Genomic DNA, 22,319 nt, shown 5'->3' on the forward strand with positions numbered 1-22,319 from the left:
TTTCTGGTCAAAATTGCACAATCCTGTAACTCTGCAGGTATTTCTCTGACTTCACAGAGATAGGAGACATTGTACCTCAAGAATGGCTGAAGTACTGCTTAGATGATTGAAAAAATAATTGTCATGTTTTTCCCATGAAGACTTCCAATTTAAACAAGATTCAGTTTCATCTCATGACCCCATGTACATGGCAATCAATCTAATGTGGGAGGGGAAGAAAGTTCCAAGCAGAACTCCAAAGTTAATTTTATCTAAAGTGGAGAATCAGGATTTGAAGTTGAGGTCCTTGATATCATTTCATTTAATTTTTATTTGATGTTACTCAGAGAAATTGGATGCAGCATAATAGTACTGTCCTAGAGATTAAATAAAATTGCATTTAAAATGGCCTTGGCAACACACATCTCAGAAATTTGCCAGTGAATAAATTCTCCCAGACTCCTGGGGCTACTCTATCAGAAAACAAGGGAGGTACCTTGCTGTACAAAGGCCCCATAGATGATCCAAATGGCACTGTGTAAAGTGGCAGATGCAGACGGCCGGGGCTGGGCTGCATTCTGAGTCCTCACAGCTTGTATCCGGTTCAACACAAATATCAGCACACCAACCACAGGGATGGCTGCTGCAATGCAGGCCCAGACTGCAAAATCAAATGGAGCAAAAAGAGAGAAGATGCTGATTTTCTCCTCAGGCTTCTTAATTAAGATCCCCACGGAGTAGTCCATGTATCGCTTGCTGAAGTCCACAACGCTCTCTCTCTCTGGGGTGATGGTGATGGCGGAAATGGCCAAGTCTGCTCTCTGAAAGGCAGAAACATCTCATCAGACCAGTCCTCAGCTAACTGCAGGGTTTCACCCTGTGTCAAGGTCTACCTCTGCCCTTTGAGTTGTTCTGTTCAGAGGATATGGGATTTTTTAGTTGCCACTCTGTGACCTTGAAAATTTTAAGGCAAATCCAACACCAAGTTGTCTGTTATTACTTCCTTTACCTTGCAAATTTCTCTGCCAAACACTCAAAACTCCTGGGAACCTCTTCTGGAGAAAAGACTCTAAAGCTTCTTAATTTCTGCATAACTTACAGTTTTTTTTTCTTCACTTCCTTGTTCCCCTAGCAAACTTTATCTACCCCCTTTCTTATGCTGGTATTTCCCTCTGACACCACTGACACCACCACCACCACCAACAGCACACCCCAAGAAGTTCCTTTTATCTTCTTCTACTGTATCTGCATCCTCCCTATTCTTCAAGGCCACAAAGACACTCCATTTTTCCATCAAGCCTCTCCAAAATTCATTAGCACACACTAATGTCTTTCTTTTTTAAAACACTTTAGAAGTTGTATGGTGAGTTTTACAACTACCTTGAACCTCATTAATGTATCAGTCCCTGATTGTTTTATATGCAGACTCAGTGACAGAGAGTAACATCCACCAAGAAAAAAAGGGTCCTCTGCTTCTTTTGTTCTTTAACCTCCCTTAACTCATGGCCTGCAGATACATGGTTGATTCTTCATATAGTAATGCTGTGTTATGAAGGGACTCTCTGGGAATGCTGTGCTGTGACCTTAAATGTACCTGGCAAGATTCTTGATTTCTAAGATGGTCTTAATTTTAAGGATAATCAAAGATCCCCATTAAGAAAGAACTAGACTAAGAAATAAAGCTGCCAAGACTGGCAGAGGTTACGATCCCTGTGCCTAGATGGATGTTGACAGGTAGTCATGGGCTAGAGTACCACCTCAACCACAAGAGCACTACAGTGAACATCTTGATCTTGGCTCTTGAGCCTTGAAGTAGGATGCATCCTCATAACTAGGTTCAGTTTAAAATGACCAATAATCAACAAAACAAATAAGCAAGCAAAATATAACCGGAGACACTGAAATTAAGAACAAACTGACAGTAACCAGAGGAGAGGTAGAAGGGGATAAAGGGGGGCAAGAGGGGAAGGGTTTTCAGGAACATGTATAAAGGACACATGGACAACACCAAAAATGGGTAAGATTGAGGGTGGGAGGTAGGGGTGGTTGGGGTGAGAAGAGTGGTGAGGGGAAAATGGACACAACTGTACTTGAGCAACAATAAAAAATACAAATAAATAAAATGACCAATTATAACAATAGCTCTAATCTGCATATTCAAATTGGGAAAACATATAGAGAAAGATTTTATCAGGTTCAATATGTGGGCTAGAGGGACAGATATATTGATGTTCTACACTGGAATCCAATGACATATCTAGAGAAAAGAGAAAGATGTCGGAGGTGATGATGTTAGCACTCTCTTCTTATACTTGTCACGTTTGTATCTCTAGCCTCTGCCTTTGCTTCTCTTAGCACAAGCCCAAGATCCAGGAGTTTTCTTTGCTTGTTTTAGGGTCTAGAGAATTTGGAGCATAGTTAAGTACTGATAAAGAGGTCTAGTGGAGAAAAATTGGTCTATAATATAGGGTGGAGGGAAACTATATGAAGCCAGGTCTAGAGGAGACACAAGGGAACTGACAGGTGGAAAGATGACCTGTAGCAGAAAGAAAAACACTCCCCCCTTTAAAATGGCGGTGAGAGCCTGTATCTACAGATGTGAATTTTGTAAGAGATTAAAAAAGAATTTCATGCCCAAAAGTCTTTACTTCTTTCTGTAATGTAGAAGCATAATCTTCTTTTTTTGTTATTGTTGTTGTTGTTGAAATATTTTATTCATTTATTTTAGACAGAGGGGAAGAGAGAAAGAGAGGGAGAGAAACATCAATGTGTGGTTGCCTCTTGCTCGCCCCCTACCAGGGATCTGGCCTGCAACCCAGACATGTGCTCTGACTGGGAATTGAACCAGCAACCCTTTGCTTCCTAGACTGGTGCTCAATCCACTGAGCCACACCAGCCAGGGCCCAATCTTTTTTTTTAATTGAGGAGAGCTTATTAGTTTGCTTGAGGAGAAAGGTAAACTTCTGAAACCTTCCCTAAGAAATGTTGCCAAAGGACCGAACAAAGAACAAGTTATGGAAACTCAGGATGTCTTGAAGGCCCAGCTTAGGAAGGAGCCACACATTGCTCATACATCCATCTGGATAGATTTGTGGTTTTCTTCCCTAACTATATGCAACAACCTAAATGTCAGAGTTACAGGAGAAATAACAGAATCAAGTCAGGGTTGGGGTGGAAGAAGAAATTAAAAACAGAGAATCACAAGGGATGAAGGGAATCACATGGGTTTGTCTGGTCAATTACAGAGGGCACACCAGGCAGGAAAGAATGAAACATAAGAGCACAGAAACATTAAAGGAGGATGAACCTCGAATCCATATGCTAAGTGGAAAGGACCAGATGCAAAAGACCACATATATATGACTCCATTTATATTGAATGTTCATTAAAGCAAGTCTATAGAGACAGAAAGTAGATTGATGACTGCCTAGTTCTGGGGTTGAGAAGGGAATTAACTATAAATGAGTATGGGAGATCTCATTGGAGTGATGGAGGTAACCTAAATCTATATTATAGAGATGGTCACACAACTCAGTAGATTTTCTAAAAATCATTGAACTGAAATGGGAGCATTTTATCGGATATAAATTGTATTATAATAAGGTTTTTTTTAAAAGCCTGGGGAAAATTGGAGAGCTATGGGCCTCTGCTCTGCCTTTATGGATTTATAAAGCAAAAGAGCTGTGTTTTAAGAGCTAAGGCCCAAAGACTCTGAAGTACAATAGGTTGTAGTCATAAAATGGCACAGTGACAACAACCAGTAAGGTGCTAACAAGATGCATGAATGTGGGTCCTGGAATGAAGAACAAGCAGAGATCACTAAAGGTGAGACGTTCAAATACTGTGATCCCAGTTGTCCATAGGCAAATTGAAAACATCAAGGTCGGTGGTGACAGTAACCATGGAGAGGGAGGGCTTGAGTCAGATGCCCCCATCATAATGGTTGTGAGAAAGTGAGGAAGTGACCCAGAGATCCTGGGATGACAGGGATAAGAATGTGAACACGGTGAATTGGCTTCATGTCATAGGTTTCAGTGAGGACTCAGGCTCTGCAGCAGGGAGGAAGAGTATTGACTCTAAATTTGTATGAGGAGCTGAGGAATGCCATATCACTTGTACAGAGCAATGCGAGCAATGCATACACACCCCACTGATGGGCCATGTGGGAGAGAATAGGCAGGCACTCACCAGTACCCACCCGCTTTGAGAACTAGATTCCTATTTCAGCCCAAATGTGGGGACAGATTTCATGAAGGGTGTATTACAGAGCAGGCACAATGGATAGACTTTAAAGGAATGAGAACAATGGGCACAGAAGGAAAATGAAGAGTACCAGGAAATGAGAAAATAAAAAAACAGAAATGGGTGTAGTGGGGAACCACCATAGAAGACTTTGAAACAAAGAGGACTTTAGTGTGGAGAGTGGTAACTTTGGTCTGTTTAGTTGGTCCCAAGGTTCCAACTGCTCAATGGACCAAATGTGGATATCACCCCAGAGGCAGACTAGGGTGCCCCACCCCATGGACATACTTCTGGGACCTACCTTGCTGATGAGCTCCCCGATCATCCCGTTCCAGGAGGTGTTATGAAGCTGGTGACCATACCTGCCATCAGGGGCCTGGTAAATCTCATATTTGAAGCCCAGAGCCTTCGCTAGTGCATCCAGGACATCTATGGAGAAACCTTTGTAGCGCTTGGGCTGCCCAAGGATGTTCTCAGCCACCATCACAAAAGGCTCTTCCTGAGGACAACAAAATGAATATTCTTCAATTAGTTAATGGGTTAATTAATAAACATCTTTCCAGAGTATTGTTGAAGAGACCAATCTGCTGAATTGCAGCTTCAGAATGTTTGCAGACATGTGCATGTATTTATTTACCCTTTAGGCCTGAAGTATGGACCTCTTGGCCTTTCCCTAAAGCAGTTTATGGACACTCAGCATACAGTAACAGGAAGATTCCTCTGGCCAGCTTGTCAATGGAGGAACAAAGATTTACTTGCCTTATGTTATGCTATCTCAGGCTCTTCCCAGAACACCATCACCCAGACAATATGGCTTGCTTTCATTCTTTTATTTGTGATATTCAGCACTCTGTCCTTAGGAAATGCCATAATTCTTCAGTACCCACATAAAAAATGTATATATTTCTCTCCAAGATAACAAATAACAATAAAGTTCTATGATATTAGATTGAGAAAAGACAATATTACATCAAGTTGTACTAGAAAATGGATACTGATTAATGGACCACGATCATATCATAAATCAAAGGATAAAATAAGATTAAATCCCAAGTCCCAAGTCCAAAATCATGCCATATTCACAGTCACACGTGCTCCTGTAGGGCATATGGCCATCTGGAAAACACCACAGTCTTCCCCACCACACCCTATGAAACTTAACAAGAATAAGCCTTTTGGCAAACAACCCAAAGAATGTATCTCCTTAATTTAATATTTTCGAGGAAAACAGAATATAATGTTTGTTTGGGTGTGTATAGAAAATGCATGATCACCACTACTGAAGGTTTCTAGAGCTGAAACACTAGTGCCTGCTAGGACTGAGGGGAACATTTGGACTATCTGTGACCAGCTAATAAGAGAACCCACTGGCTTCAGTTCTAAAAAGATTTTTAAAAGAAACTGAAAGCAACATGTTCTTAAGGTCACTGAAAGATATAAAAGTCTATGATTCCAGGACAACCATGCAGAAAAATTGCAACCAATAGTCTTCACTGTGAACCATGGTGTCACAGAGGCCCATCAGTGGTGTTGAGTGCTAAGAAAATCTCCTCCTCCCAGCATCTTTCTAAAGACTCTGCTTGCCAGCAAAGCTCTCCTAAGGACTACCAGTAGGTCAAGATCCTGTTTACATCCAAGAACAAGTAGAGAAACTTTGTCTGCTCTGGCGCCCAGCAGCAGATCTGGCTCAGTGGTCCTTCCCTATAGAAGCTCAGTGACCTCCACAGGAGGCCTCAGAGGCAGGAGGTCCTGGGACAGAAGCTCCAATACACTCTTCTTTCCTTGCTCACGAAATTGTTTGAGTGAAAGGTCTTATGAAAACTCAAGCCACTACTCAAGATCCTCATCTCTCCAGACCCAGCATTAAATCCAATAGGGAGAAACCTTTGCCTGAAAAGCCCCAATAGGCCCATGACCCTACCAAGACAGTCACCACTTTGAGAGTCAGTCCTTGGAGGCGGCTGCCCATGGGCCTCTCTTGCAGGCTGCCATTCAGGCCCTTCTCTGAGTCCCACGTCGCCAGCTGTGAAGGAAAAAGAAAGTTTGAGGGACAGAGCACATGTGCCCACTATTGGAACTTGCTTTTTAAACTAGGATTCTGAATCAGGAAGGTAGGTGGACTGCACCTTCTGAGTCTCTCAAAGACCCAGAGCCATCTTAAACCCTTAGAAAGGACAAAAGTGTGACAGACAAGTTTAAATTTCCCATCAGCCCATCTGGATCTTGAGGGCTTGCCATGTCCTTAAAGTGAAACCAACGGGTAAAAACTTGTTTCTGGAATGAACATCCATGTCCAGTTTTATTCTTTCCACTCACTGAAGCAATGTCACTGTGTCTCCCACAGAGTGTCCTCTTTCTTTAATTACTCCTTGGACTCACCCAGGCCAGAGAGCCCTCGAGTTCAGCCATTGTCACCACCAGCCAGCACAGGATGATGCTCATCACTGAAGCTGGTAACAAAGACACAAGTGTACAGCTTGGCTTACCCCCTTGGTGCCTACTGCCAGCAGAGTCAACAGTTCACTGCCTGTCTTCACTGTAGTGCAAACTTCATCATTCTCCCCGACGTGCACATAGATGCCAAGAATACAGGAGCTCTGGATCTTCCATACCTCCCTGAGCCTGCAGGATCTATCTAATAGTCTGATGTGTCTCTGACAGGCACACTCTCGAGGTTGTAGGACCCTATCTTGGCTCAGAAACAATAAGGAACAGGTGTTCTTGCAACTGCTTCCCCTCCCTTTATCTCTGCAGGTCCTGGGCAGCAAGGATGAAAGTTTCATCTCATTAATGATTCTCAGTTGTTAACTGGTGATATGTAAAAACATACAGGTAATAGCCCCCATCTCAATCCAACCTAATCAGGATCTCAGCACTTCCTCATGTGGAAAGTTAAGGCTTCCCCATGATCCTGGTTGACAACCCCTACTCTTCCAGGTCATTGGACCTCTAACTTGGTTTCATGTTAGAATTTCTTAATAGGACTTTTAAAACATTCTGACCCCATGGATCAGATTTCATTAATCTGTGGTGAACTAGATATGGATATGTTAGCTCTCCAGGTGATTCTAATGCATATCTGAGATCACAAACCAGGGTACAGACTAAAACTGTGATCCTCAAAATGTGGCAGGCAAACAAAACACCCATGAACTTTTTTCAGGCACTTTCTGATTACAGGACCCAAGATTATTTGTCTGATAAGTCCTCAGGTGCTACTGCTGACCCACGGACCACCATTTAAGTAGCAAGGGATTAAAGATTCAGACTGCCGCAGATGACATCTACTCTTCATCAGGGAAAATACAGAAGAGCTCTAGTGAAGCCACGAAGAACCACCCATCTGTAGGAAAGTGCTAGCAGGGGCCCTAAAGATGCCACCACTAGTGCCATTTAAAGATACTTGTACTCTCCCAGCATTTCTCACAGTCTTGACATCTGCAGCAAGCTCTGCACACTGAGCCATGCCTATGAGGCCACAGTTCCAGAACTGTAGGACCAATCCACCTAGAAGATACTACAATACTGAGGCCTCATGTGGGAACATCAGAATGATGTACATAATTCTAGATCTAGTTTAAAATGAACCTGGAAACTCCTGCTGTCACTTAGGAAATGATACCAACTAAGACACATTCCTTCCAAATTAATAGGATGCTTGGCAGTGATGAATGAGTGGAGTCATTTAGTTAAGAGTTCAGCAGCCCACCTCAATGACTCACAGTGTTGAAATGGAGGCAATCTGGTCCTCATGATTATGTATCTGTTCCAGGGAGTGGATATTCTGCCTGCACCAGGACTTGAATTTCTAATACCTCTTGCTGAACCTCCCTGGCATAGGTGAAGGGACATCTTGACTCTGTGATGCCCTGGCTTGGAAGGTGCCTACAAGGGAGCTCTGTGTGTCCTTGATAAACCAGGCTCTACCTGTCTTTATATTGGGATTCTAATTAAGTCATGAGAATAGGAAATGGAAGCTGGAAGAAGCTGTTGGGATGAAGACAGGTCCTTCTAGGATTTCAGCTCAGCTCCAAGAAGGTCTCTGCCTCTCAACGCCTTCCCACACCACCCTATGATTCTAGCCCACTGCCTGGTTCAGGGCACCAGCACCTGTGTCTCAGAGCACTGCAACAGTTTTTCCGTTGATTACCATTAACCACCCTCTTTTATGGCCCTTTTCTAATATTGTGAAAGGTACCTTTATAATAAACTTAAATATGAACTGTGTTAGTTAAATTGTCCCAATGACTTCCCATTTCCTACAGGATAAACCCTAACACTTTTAAGATTCACCTAAAAGAAAGGCTTTCCTATTTTAGATCCAAGCCTGACTTGCAGCTTCACTTTAGTTTATATAACCACAGTGCACTCCAGGTCCCCTTTATGCCTAACATTTCTCATATGCATCTTGTTCCCTCCTGACTTTCTATACCCAGTTATTTTGCCTGAAATGCCATTTCTCTTCAACCTAGCCTGGTAAACTCTTATTTTTTTTTAACGTTTTCACCTTAGAACAGTTTTTATTTGCAAATAGTTTTTATTTGTGAGCATTTTCCAGAGACTGTTCAATAACCCCCTTCCCCAGGTTCCCATTTTGTTTCATTAGTAGGATACACTCCTCACAGCTTATAACAAGCTTAGCCCAGTCATCACCGTGTCTGCAAGGCTGCAATAGAAGTAATCTCCAGTGCTTTCCATTCTGGCCCTAGGACTGATCTAGCTGTGCTATCTGGGTTTCTCACCCTGTCCCCTGGAATCAAACTTCTGTCTTCCTAAACTCTCTCAAGTCTTAGGCTTTCAAACTAGATCTTGCATTGCTTATTCCCATCTCAGGGTTGCCAACCGTGCCTTAAATGCCATGTTCTTCTGAAGATCACCTAATAATATAACTGAGGTAGACTTGTAGAAGAAGATGGAAACCTGGTGTGGAGTTAGCATATATTTTTATGATTCAGCAAAGCTATGTTCTAGCTGTGGTCCACCATTTACCTGAATGACCTCAGATAGCACATTTTACAGCACAATGCTTACAAAACAAAAGGCAGTGAACAAATATTTGTTGAATAAATTTAACTTCACTGAAATTCTATTTTCATATCTGTAAAACAGAAAAAAATACCTTCCCTGCCTACCATGTTGAGGGGACGTTCAAAGGAGAAAATCATTTTGCTATAAACTATTGCAAAATAAATTAATAATCACAAAATAAAGAATCAGGGTATAAGACTATGTATACAATACAATCTTAATTATGTTTTTTAGAAAAGATGGTAGCAAAAGTGGGAGAAGGTATGTTAAATAGTATTATGTGAATGTTTAACTGGAAGAATTATGAATGGTTATTATTACTTCTTTATGCTCTTCAAGGTTTTTAACACATTTTTCACTATTTTCACAGAAAGGAAAATAAGCTTTTGATAAAAATAAGTAGCTCAGGCAATCATCAAAAATCCCACCACGTGCATTTGTATGCTTGGCGGAGTGGAAGAAAGCCAAATGTATTATATTATCTGTTGATATGTCAAGGCCAATCTGAGAGTCAGAACCCCATAAATCAGTCCATTGGTTGCAAGGAGCTGTGGCTGAGGAGCGCCAATCTCCTAGATGAGGCACATTGATAGTTGGTCCAGCATGGAAGTTCATTCTACAGCCTCTCCAGGGCCCATAAGCTGATCAAGTTTGGAGACAGGGAAGTGGCCACTGCAGAGGCCCAGCTTTATGAAGACAGGCACTCTTTTTCCATAAAGGAAGTGGGATAGCATCATGTTAGTTAGACAATATTACTCAGACAATCCCAATGTAAGGTCATCAAAAGCAAAGTAGAACTTCATGAGAGGGAAAAACACTCTTCTAAGTATGTTATTATTCCTATTTTTTGTCTAAAATAATTAGGGCTTAAAGTTTATTTTTTATTATTTTTGGTGTTTTTTTAAATACAGATTTCTGTCTCACTGGCTTTCAGGCATTCTATATTATGACCAAAAAAACCCAAAAACCAAAAAACAAAACCCTTCAAAATGAACCAAAATTCTGCTTTCAAACACATCAAATGCAAGCATGTTTCAGGATCTGAGGTCCTTCAAGTTGGCCAAGACTTTATTAACCCCTCACATCAGCCCAAACTTGAGAATCACAGACTGAGTGAACCCCACTATTTCCATGAAGCTTTGTGCTCTTACCCAAATCTTAAGACCAGTGAGGTAAACCTTCATCATTTCTGAGAGAGGCCATCCCTCTGAACATGTGAGACACAAGACCAGAACAGAGAAAGACACAATCCAAACAAAAGACTCCAGTGCATTTTTTTTTTAAATAAAGCCTTTAAATGGATTCCCAAGCTTGTAGCCTACCAAGAACAGGAGAGACTGTATCCCACCTCCCTGCTGTGGGTACCTGCCTCTTCCAGTTCAAAACACTGAGGAAAAAGTTTCAGTCAATAAAAGCCAGATGAGGCTGATGGGCTTGATAAACAGGAAGCCAGAACTACCTTTTACCCAAAGAAGGCCTGACACTTCATCATACAGCTGCAGGTCGTTTCATCTGTACACATGTGCTTCTGCTCTGACTTCCCCTTGTATTTCACAGAAAAAATTTTGTTTATGGGATTGATGAATTTACGGTCACAGACACCCACTTTTGACAGCTGACCTGTCGAGATCAGTGCCTGAAAAACTAATTTCCAGCACGGTTAAACAAAACGAGAACTGCCACTGTTTGATAAGATGACTATGGTTTTTGCTCATCACGAAGATCTGCTCTGCCCAGACCAGAGATGCACACGGAGCCAGAAGTTACAGCACAATCATCACTTGAAGGGAGATATATGCTTTCAAAATCTGATTATGACAAACAACTGTTCATGAGATCAGTCAATTGGAGAATAAATTTCATAAACCACTGGCCTCAGGCCAATATATTTTCCAAATCAATTGGGGTGTTCATGTTAGTGTTTGAATTGTGAGATGTGAGGATTTGGGACTTTGTGGCCCTGTCCTTAATAAACACAGGACTACTAACCCTCAATGCAATATGCCTCTTGTAGGAGATTAGACTTTTTGGACTGCAATCTAATTACAGAGATGTTTAAAAGTGGTAAAGAAGGAGCAGAGAGTCGATCCAATTGCTTTATAGCTCTGAGACTGAATAGGACCAATTTCACATAAAGAGGGAGGAAGGGAAAGAGGGAAGAAAGGTTGGTATGCTTAATCCCAAATGTCATATTTAACTATCTTGTCACATTTTACAACTGAGTGAACCATATTTTTGTAGTTAGCTTGTCTAGAGTGAGTACTGGAAACAGGAAGTAAAGTTTTTATGACTGTGTCTGTACACCTCACAGCTATAGTGGGAATCCCATGTGGGCTGTATCCTCATCAACCAGTAACTGACAGCAGCTGAGATACAGGTTTCAGTAACTACAGCCACAGTGCCTTTATCACGATGGCAGTGCATGGACTTTTCTAAAACACCAAGCTATCAGCTTTTGTTCACTTTTCCATTGTTATTGGAAAATAAATGTGTTCACTGTATGCTTCAAAGGATCACAGTCTTTGGTGGGGATCAGGCAAAGCGGGAAGCTGCATCTTGAATCAGCTTGAATTGGGCATTTGGCCCACACTAATTTCAGGTTGTCAATTTTAAGCTATGGCTAACTGCAGGGATAACACAAATGCAGTATCTCAGAAGCAAAGTATAAGCATCTCAGGATAGAATATCAACATTTGTAGCCAGGGTTCCTCAAGTAAGGTCTAATTAAGAATTTATTTTTAGATACAGAAGGGCTGGCCAAGATGGAGGTGTAGGTAGATATACTGTGCCTCCTCATACAACCAAAAGAAGGACAACAAATTTGAAAACAAAAAGTAACCAGAACTGACAGAATATTGAACTGTACAAAAGTCTGACAACCAAGTAATTAAAGAAGAAACATTTATCCAGACCAGTAGGAGGGGTGGAGATGGGCAGCTAGGCAGAGAGGACTCGCTGCAAGGTGGTGGCTGGCAGGGCAAGCAAGGCAACAGCTGGTGGAGTGGGTGGTCCCATATTTGCGTGTGAGGAGGAACAATTGGGGAGTGAAACAGAACACACAACTCAGGGTTCCAGTGTGGAGAAATAAAGCCTCAAAACCTCTGACTGAAAATCCTGTGGGGGTTGAGGTGGTGGGAGAAACTCCCAGCCTCACAGGAGAGTTCATCGGAAAGACCCACGGGGCCCTAGAAGTTATACAAAACCCAGGAATCAGCACCAGAAGGGCCCAATTTGGTTGTAGGTAGCAGCCAAAGTAACTGAAAGCTGGCAGAGAGCTGGCATTGTTCCCCCTTAGATCCCTCCCCCACATACTGCACCACAACACAGCAACGTGGGTTGCCCCACCCTGGCAAAGAAACCTAAGGCTCTGCACCTAAGTATGTAACAGGCATGCAGAGACAAGGAAAAATGGCCCAAATGAAAGAACAGGTCAAAGCTCCAGAAAAAAATACAACTAAGCAAAAAAGAGATAGCCAACCTATCAGGTGCACAGTTCAAAACAAAATCAGGCCCTGGCTGGTGTAGCTCAGTGGACTGAGCACAGGCCTGCGAACCAGAGGATCGCGGTTTGATTCCCAGTCAGGGCACATGCCTGGGTTGCAGGCCGGTTCCCTGCAGGCCAACTCCCAGCAGGGGATGCATGAAAGGCAACCATACATTAATGTTTCTCTCCCTCTCTCCTTCCCCCCTAAAGATAAATAAATAAAATTAAAAACAACAAAATCAGTATGGTTGCAAAATAGAGGGAAAAGTGAAGGCTATGGAAAGTGAAATAAAGGAAAATGTACAGGGAACCTACAGGAAGGAAGCTGTAACTCAAATCAACAATTTGGACCAAGGAAGGTTGAAGGACCAAGAAGGCAGAAACAAACATTCACCCAGAACAGAATGAAAAAATCAGAATTCAAATAAATGAGGAGAGGCTTAGGAAACTCCAGGCCAACCTTAGACATTCCAACATCCTAGTCATATGGGGTTTCAAAAACAGAAGAGGAAGAGCAAGAAATGGAAAACTTATTTGAAAAAATAATGAAAGGGAACTTCCCCAATATGGCAAAGGAAATAGATTTCCAGAAAGTTCAGGGAGCTCAGAGAGTCCCAAAGAAGTTGGACCCAAGGAAGAACACACCAAGGCACACCATAATTACATTAGCCAAGATTAAAATGAAGGAGATAATCCTAGTAGCAGCAAGAGATGAGGAGACAGTTACCTACAAAGGAGTTCCCATCTGACGGTCAGCGGATTTCTCAAAAGAGGCCTTACAGGAAAGAAGGGGCTGGAAATAAGTATTCCAAGTCATGAAATCCAAAGACCTTCAACCAAGATCCCTCTATCCAGCAAAGCTTTCATTTAGAATGGAAGGGCAGATAAAGTGTTTCTCAGATAAGATCAATTTCAAGGAGTTCATCATCACCAAGCCTTTATTATATGAAATGTTAAAAGGACTTATCTAAGAAAAAGAAGATGACCAAAACTATGAACAATAAAATGACAAGAAACTCACAACTATCAACAACTGAACCTAAAAAAAAACAAAATATGAACTAAGTAAACAACTAAAACAAGAACAGAATCAGAGAAATGGAGATCACATGGAGGATTATCAGCAGGGAAGGGGAGGCGGGTAATGGGGAAAAAGGTACAGGAAATAAGTAGCATAAGTTGTAGGTAGAAAATAGACATGGAGGGGGGTAAGAATAGTATAGAAAATGTAAAAGCCAAAAAACTTATATGTACAACCAACACACATGAACTAAGGTGGGGGAATGTGGGTGGGAGGGAGTGTGCAGGGAGGAGGGGAATAAAGGGGCAAAAAATGGGACAACTATAATAGCATAATGAATAAAATATATTAAAAGAAGAAAAATAAATAAATACAGAAGGGAATTCTAAAAATGTTTGTCAATATACTATTTAGATAATATCACCTATGCAACAAAAAAGAAAAGCCAAAAAATTTTAGATAGAGCAAATTTCTTAATTATGAAAGTACATTGAAAGTGTACCAAATGGCATTTTTTAAATATTTAATCTTTATTGTAATTTTTTCATTACCATTTAGTCCCCGAATACCCACTTCCCCCCAGCAATCACCAATGGCATTTTTAATCATTCAATAATAGAAATTTGAATTAAATGCTTTATATCTGTTATTCTGGAGAAAAAATTTACTTTTGGAAGTACAGTATATCAAGGCCCTAAAATCTGGGCCTGAGAGAACAAACACTACAGGAGATGATCATTAGGTCATATGTAGCTGCTGAGAAAGGAGCTGGGACCACAGCTAAATATTAGACACACTGTAAAAAAGAGAAAGAGGTTCACTCTGAGGCAGGGGACAACTTGAAGTCTCAGCCCAAGACCATTTGCATAGGGAATTGAGCATTTGGTGAAAGTTGTACTGCTTAAAACGAGCCCCAGTAGAACTTGTGCTAAATGTCCAGACAGCTGAGCCACGAGACACTGAAATGGACATAAAACAGACTGGAGCACAGTCACATACATGAGCTTCATGAAAAAACTGCAGTAAGGATGAGAGAAAGATACACCCCCAGAGGTGTTGGGGTGGAAGACAAGGAAAACTAGCAGAAGTGTCACTGATGCTGGCAACCAGGCCATTCTGGATGGAGACTGTGAACATGTCCAAACCCTAGCCTCTCATATCTGAAGGTCTGGAGCATGTGGGGCCCACTGGGCCTGGATTGTAATGGAGCCAGCGATGGAGTCTTTCCATCACATTCACAGCAAGGATGGGGGCGGTTCTAATTCTGTTATCATACAGAAAGCAGGAAGATGATGTTGCTCTCATTGTAACAAACAAGAAGTCAGATAATCAGCAAAAGAAATGAGAAGCCCCTCCAAAGAGAGATAGGATACAAGAAATGTTTCATTCCTGACAGAGCATGGGACAAAAGAGTGGTAGTTATACAAGTGAGAAGAAAAAAATTAAATTTTATCATATTCTTAAAGGCCAAATATGAGCCAGCAAAACAGTGGGGCTCCTTGGGTGCCTAGACACACACACATGCTCATCAGCTCTTCCATCAAACCTCTACCAGGTGGAGAGAGAGAGAAAAAAACACCAGAAGAGAGCATCCAAAAGTTATGGGACAATATTAGATACATATATAGCCAATATAAGACTTGTATTCAATATATGTAAAGAAATCCTATAATTCAATTATGAAAAGACAAACAACCCAATTTTTAAAACTAGAAAAAAAGACATTTTTTCTAAAGAAGATACATGAAAAGATAAGAAGCACAGGAAAAATATATATATATATATATATATTCAAAATCATGAATTATCAGGGAAGTGCAAAATAAGACCATGGGATATGGAATTAAACCCCACTAGAGTGGCTAAAATCAAAGACTGACATTACCACATGGTGGTAAGGATTTGGAAATCAAAAGTTGCAGCCACACTGCAAGACAGTTTGACAATGTCCTATCCAGTTAACCATACACTGAACACACCAACCAGCGTTTTTCCTCCAAGTCATTTACCAGAAAGGAGTAGAAGGTATGTCCACACAAAGATCAGTATATGGATGTTCATAGAAGCTTTATTCATAATAGTCAAAAATGGAAATTCTCCAAATGTCAATCATGGTGATCAGTGAATGGATAAACAAAGTGTAGACTATTTATTCAATGAAATACTGCTCAGCAATAAAATGCAACAAGCTATCCACACATGCAACATCCTGGGTAAAGCTCAAAGGCATTATACCAAGTGACTGAAGCCAGACAGAGAAGATCACACACTTTATGATTCCATTTATATGACTTTCTTGAAGAGGCAATATTATAGGTCCTGAAAGTAGACCATTGGTTTCCTGGGGCAGGAATGGAGAAGGATATTTAACACAAAGAGGAAGGGGGGGCTATTGAGGATAATGGAAATATTCTGAATTTTGAGAGTTTTGGTGATTATACTACTGTATACATTTGTCAGAGCCAATCAAACACTGTGCACCTAAAATGGGTAACTTTATTACAGATAATTGCATCTAAATGAGCCTGACTTGTTTCACACATACACACAAACTTACTGATAGTGATCTAAAGAAAGGATGGAGCCATACACTGGAGAGGCCCGGTAATGGCTCTGACCTGTACTCTCATGTGACCCAACTCTGACCCTTTGGCACAGATGATGACCCTATGGCAACAATGATGGTGATGACCATGTAACCATGACCAATGTTAGTGCTCTTGGGTCATGCTTGAACTAGCTAGAGATACAGGCTACTAAGGGACCAAGAAATTACCTGACAATCTAGAAAATCTGAATGCATCTTTTTAAAGGTTTAGGAAGAACATAAGTACAGTTTAACCTTCAAAGAGTTCCTTAGTGTGCATGGAAAAATAGTTTTCATAACATTAAATATAGTATGATCCATTTTTTTCTTAATGCTTATTTCTTTTTGTGAGATGGTGTCTGTGCATGACTAAGACAAAAAAGTATCTGTAAGTGGCTATTACTGGCACTAGGTAGAGTGATAAGATTATGGGAATATTCATCTCTTGTTCTATACAATCACATGTTTCAGTTCTCTTACAAATAGGAAGCATTGCTTCTACAATCAGAAAACAATAAAGCTATTTACATTTTGAGACTGCATTGCAATATAGCTTATAACTGCAATGTTGATTTTGTATCTTTAATTGTTTTAGGGATAATTGTTTTTCTCTCTCTAAATAAACTGCAAGTTCTAGCAAAGGCAATATCTGCTGTGAGACAAGCCAGGCTGGAATTCTGGTTCTTCTGCTCTCATGTTGAACGACCTCTGTCAAGTCACTTGAACTGGGCATTTTCTTTCTCTGGGCTAAAGTGTCCTCCTCTGTTACTAGTTATTAACAGACATTAGTTATTGTTATTGACAAAACTTTCTTTTTCTCTCAGATCTACACTAGGCTTGGATCCATCAAGCAGCATAAGAAATTCTTGCTAGTTTAAATTAACTAGAATTAATGTTACTATATATACTATATACACCATACATAAGTCTGAAGTCTGACAAGATACCTTGGACAACCAGTTCTATGAGATCTTGCATTGAAAAAAGCAGATGTCTCTCCTCACACTTTCTGTAAAATCTGGGACACCTCCTCTCCCTAGAACAATTTCCTCTTCCTCTGTTCTCTGACTTTGCTTACCCTCTGGAGATCACTATAGACATCCTTCCTTGTAGTTTTTAACAAGACTGTCTCCCTCTGACAAAACCATCCCACACAATATATTAAAATTCATGCCTATCTATTCGCAAATATACTATATCTCTTTTAAGGCAGGGACTATCTCTTCTTCATTTTTATTCACTCAATAAAATTTTATTATAAAAATTAATAAAATTAACCATCCCTGGGCACTTGCTCATTAACTGGCTAGAATGATGGGCTTTTCTCAAACTCTAGTTCCCAGGTTACATCCATATCTGAAGCTATGTACAAGGCATTCACACTCAACACTCATTTATTTATAATGAAAGTGCCTGGGCTGGATTTTCTCTTTTGCACAGTTTTTTGTTTTGTTTTGTTTTATTTTGTTTTGTTTTTGAAAACTTGCTTTATGACTTTAAGTCATAAAAAATTAGTAAAATAAATGATTCTGAAGACATTTTTTAAAATCCACTTATTGTGCCTTTGCCTCCTGACCTTTGATATATAAGTGTGCTCTATGAACTAGGTCATCTGGGACTTGTTTAAATCAAAGAAGCTTGGCTACATCTCATGTCTGTAGAGTCAGTGTCTGCATTTTCATAAGATTCCAAGGCCATGCACAGGCACAAGAAAGTCTAAGAAACACAGTTTCTAGATCATACCACTATTATTTCTTGCCCAGATCTTTATAAGCTACTTTACTTCTCTCCCAATTCCTCTCTTATCTGCTTCCTATCTAATCCCCACCCAGCAGACAGAATTTTCTTTCTTGCTTTCTTTCATTTTCAATGAAAATTGTTTAATTTAACTCTCCTTCTTAAAATTCTCAGGTGGTTTCTTGTTAAACTCAGATTAAAAAACATATATTTTTCATTACCTATAAGCTGTCCAAGATCTGGCCCATGCCTAGATCTTGTCTTATGCTACATTTTCCATCTTGCTCACTACACTTCACTGACACTGGCCACCTTTCAACTATTCTCTCATGCCAAGGTCTTTCCTTGATATTCTTATCTTCACACCCCATGGTTGGCTCTTTCTCATCTGGCAGGTCTTACCCAGTGAGTTGATGAGCTATCCTCTTGAAAAGTCTTCTTAGATCACACTTCCACAGTATGCTTAATTGTCATAAGCATAGGATTTTGTCATTTTATCCATAGCTCTCATATATTGCAATTTCTGATACCACCCTCTAAAGTAGAAATTTTCCATTTTGCTTGTATTTGCTCAGCATTATATATTCAGCATCTGAATAATTTATGGCATGTAGAATGCACTTAACAAGTATTTGTTGAATAAACAGATAAATCAATGGACTAGTCAAGAGGTCAGCAAACTTTTCCATAAAAAACTAGACAGTAAATATTTTAGGGTTCTGGGGTAATATGATCTCTGTGGTCCATTACTCAATGAGAGTGGTTGGGTTCCAACAAACTTTACTGGATTTGGCCGAAAAGCCATACGTGACTGATCCTAATAGTTGACGCCTTTATTTCTATTGTTCCCTTCATCTAGAATATTCTACCACCGAAATGAACTTCTCCTTTTTTAAAGAGATATATTTAATTATTATTCTTTTAAAATAATTTTACTGTTGTTCAAATACAGTTGTCTCCACTTTCCCAGCACCACTTTCCCCTGCCCCACACAGCCCCATGTCCCACCCTCAATTCCACCCGCCTTTGGCTTTGTCCACGGGTCCTTTATAGATGTTCTTTGATGACATTTTCCCTCCTTTTCCCCTTTATTTCCCTCTCCCCTGCCCTCTGATTACTGTCAGTTTGTTCTTTATTTTAATGTCTCTGGCTATAGCTTGCTTGGCTGTTTGTTTTGTTGATTAGGTTCCACTTATAAGTGAGATCATATGGTATTTCTTTCACTGTTTGGCTTATTTCACTTAGCATAATGCTCTCTAGTTCCATCCATGCTGTCGTGAGGGGTAGGAGCTCCTTCTTTCTTTCTGCTGCATAGTATTCCACTGTGTAAAGGTACCATGGTTTTTTGATCCACTCACTTACTGATGGACACCTAGGCTTCTTCCAGCACTTGGCTATTGTAAATTGTGCTGCTATGAACATTAGGGTGCATAGATTCTTTTAAAAACTTTTTTTATAATTGTTGTTCAAGTACAGCTGTCTCCATTTTCTCCCCCACCCCCGCCATCCCCACTTCCCACCCTTGATCCTGACCCCTTTTGGTTTCTTCCATGTGTCCTTTATAGATGTTCCTGAAAACCCTTCCCCCTTTTCCCCCCATGACCCCCTCTCACCTCCCCTCTGGTTACTGTCAGTTTGTTCTAATTTCATTATCTCTGGTTATATTTTTCTTGGTTGTTTGTTTGTTGAATAGTTTCCACTTAAAGGTGAGATCATGTGCCATTTGTCTTTCACCACCTGGCTTATTTCATTTAGCATAATGCTCTCTAGTTCCATCCATGCTATCCTGAAGGGTGGGAGTTCCTTCTTTTTTTTCTGCTGCATAGTATTCAATCATGTAACTGTACCACGGTTTTTTGATCTATTCATTTACTGATGGGTATGTAGGCTGCTTCCAGCACTTGGCTATTGTAAATTGTGCTGTTCATGTTCATGAACATTGGGGTGCATAGGTTCTTTTGGATTGGTGTTCCAGGGTTCTTAGGATTCAGGGTTCCCAGCAGTGGAATTACCAGGTCAAAAGGCAGTTCCATTGTTAGTCTTCTGAGGAAACTCCAAAGTGTTTTCCACAGTGGCAGCACCAGTCTTCCTTCCCACTAACACTGTACTAGGGGTCCCTTTTCTCCACCACCTCACCAGCATTTGCTCTTTATTGATTTGTTTATTGTGGCCATTGTGATTGGTGTTAAGTGGTATCTCATTGTGGTTTTAATTTGCATCTCTCTGATGGCTAGTGATGCTGAGCATCCTTTCATATGTCTCTGAGCCCTCTGTATGTCCTCCTTGGAGAAATGTCTGTCCAGGTTCTTCATCCATTTTTAATTGGATTGTATTCCTGGAGTGGAGTTGTTTGAGTTCTTTATATATTTCAGAGATCAAACCCTTGTCCAAGATATCATTGGCAAATATAATTTCCCATTCAATTAGTTCCTTTTTGATTTTACTGATATTTTTTAACCATGCAGAAGCTTATTATTTTGATGTAGTCCTATTTGTTTATTCTTTCCTTCATGTCCCTTGCTCTAGGGGATATATTGGTGAAAATATTGCCACATGAAATATCTGAGATATTCCTGCCTATGTTCTCCTGTAGGACTTTTATGGTATCACAACTTATATTTAGGTCTTTTATTCATCTTGAGTTTATTTTTGTGTATGGTGTAAGTTGGTGGTCAAGATTTCTTTCTTTCTTTCCTTCTTTCTTTCCTTCTTTCTTTCCTTTCTTCTTTCCTTTCTTCTTTCCTTTCTTTCTTTCTTTCTTTCTTTCTTTTTTTTTTGCATGTAGTTCTCCAGATCCCCCAGCACCCTTTGTTGAAGGGGCTACTTTTCAAAACACTATCTTTTCAGGTTTAATTTGTCATTATAAAAATTGTTTCATTGTTATGCTTTTGGGAAACCCCATTTTATCCTTCTGACAGAAAGTGACAGGTACCACTGCATCCTTACAGCATACACTTGCCCCTTTTCATGGCGCTAATCACATCCAGATTTCTCTGATAGTTCCTACAGCAGATTGTATTTTCTAAATGTGATTGTGACAGTATTTCCCATCTCATGTGCTCTTCTATAATGTGACTTCCCCTCCTTATCAAGAAGTGAAGTTTAGTTCTGCTGTCTTAAAATCTGGCCTTAATCTGAGGCTGCATGTCTTTGAGATTCTGTTGGAAAAGGTCATCAGGCTTCTGCTTGACTCTTGGGAGGCTTGTTCTAGGACAGGGATTTTCAGCCTTGGCTTCATTGATACCAATAGCCTTCCCTTTTCCAGCATAACAATAACAAATATTTCCAGACCTTACCAAATATTCCTTTGAAGACAGAATCACTATTTAAAATCCCTTTTCAAGGGAAAGCCAGCTGCCATGGAAAAAATTTGACTGCCCTGAGACCACCATGCTGGAAAAACCACACACAGTTACTCTGGCAACAGCCCCCAATGCATCCAGCCTTCCAGCCACCTGTATGAAAACACTAGACTTGTGAATGAAGCCATTGCTGACCCTTAGGATCCACCCATCAGCCAGTGCAGATCATCGAGTGATCTCAGTTAATATTAAAACAACTACCAAGTCAAGCCCTGACCAAATTTATGACATAATAAAGTTTATGTTTATAATAGCAAATTTAGGACATTTGAACAGAACTTGATACATGGAAGTATAGTGGCATTATAAAGAAAATATAAGTGGGATTGCCTTTTGGACTGGGTAGAAGGAGAAATATAGAGGGACCTTAAACTTTCAGTAGAAGCAAAATGGACTTCAAGGAGACTGACTGTAACAGTTTAAAGAAAGAAGGAAAATATTATTCAAAGCTTGAGGGTTTTAGTGTCTATGTTCATCAGCAATACTGGCCTGAAGTTTTCTTTCTCTGTTGTGTCTCTATCTGGTTTTGGAATTAGGATGATACTGGCTTCATAAACAGAGTTGGGGAGTTTTCCCACCTTTTGGATTTTTTGGAATAGTCTGTGAAGAATCAGGGTTAGTTCTTCCTTAAAAGCTTTGCAGAATTCTCCTGTGAAACCATCTGGTCCAGGGCTTTTGTGTGACAGGAGTTTTTTGATTACTGCTTCAATTTCATCTGCTGTTATTGGCCTGTTCAGGTTTTCTGCTTCTTCTTCATTGAGTTTTGGAAGATTCTACTTTTCTAGAAATTTGTCCATTTCATCTAGGTTTTCAAATTTCTTGGCATACAGTTCTGCATAGTAATTACTTACAATCCCTTCTATTTCTGTGGTATCAGTT

The 22,319-nt window shown here is 40.3% G+C and overlaps 1 protein-coding gene across 1 annotated transcript in view; it reads right to left on the reverse strand.

Moving 5' to 3' along the window:
* The window catches only part of GRID1 (glutamate ionotropic receptor delta type subunit 1), a 722,282-nt gene that overhangs the window by 114,537 nt on the left and 585,426 nt on the right, over positions 1 to 22,319 (reverse strand). The window contains exons 9-11 of the mRNA XM_037049370.1: positions 6,143 to 6,244; positions 4,523 to 4,720; positions 476 to 800 (exon numbers count right to left, since the gene is read on the reverse strand). Of these exons, the coding sequence (XP_036905265.1) occupies positions 476 to 800; positions 4,523 to 4,720; positions 6,143 to 6,244 (625 nt within the window). The remainder of the gene's footprint in view (positions 1 to 475; positions 801 to 4,522; positions 4,721 to 6,142; positions 6,245 to 22,319) is intronic.

The sequence above is a fragment of the Sturnira hondurensis genome, unplaced genomic scaffold (assembly GCF_014824575.4).
Source record: "Sturnira hondurensis isolate 20B ecotype Veracruz unplaced genomic scaffold, ASM1482457v3 Scaffold0006496, whole genome shotgun sequence".
Taxonomy (NCBI): domain Eukaryota; kingdom Metazoa; phylum Chordata; class Mammalia; order Chiroptera; family Phyllostomidae; genus Sturnira; species Sturnira hondurensis.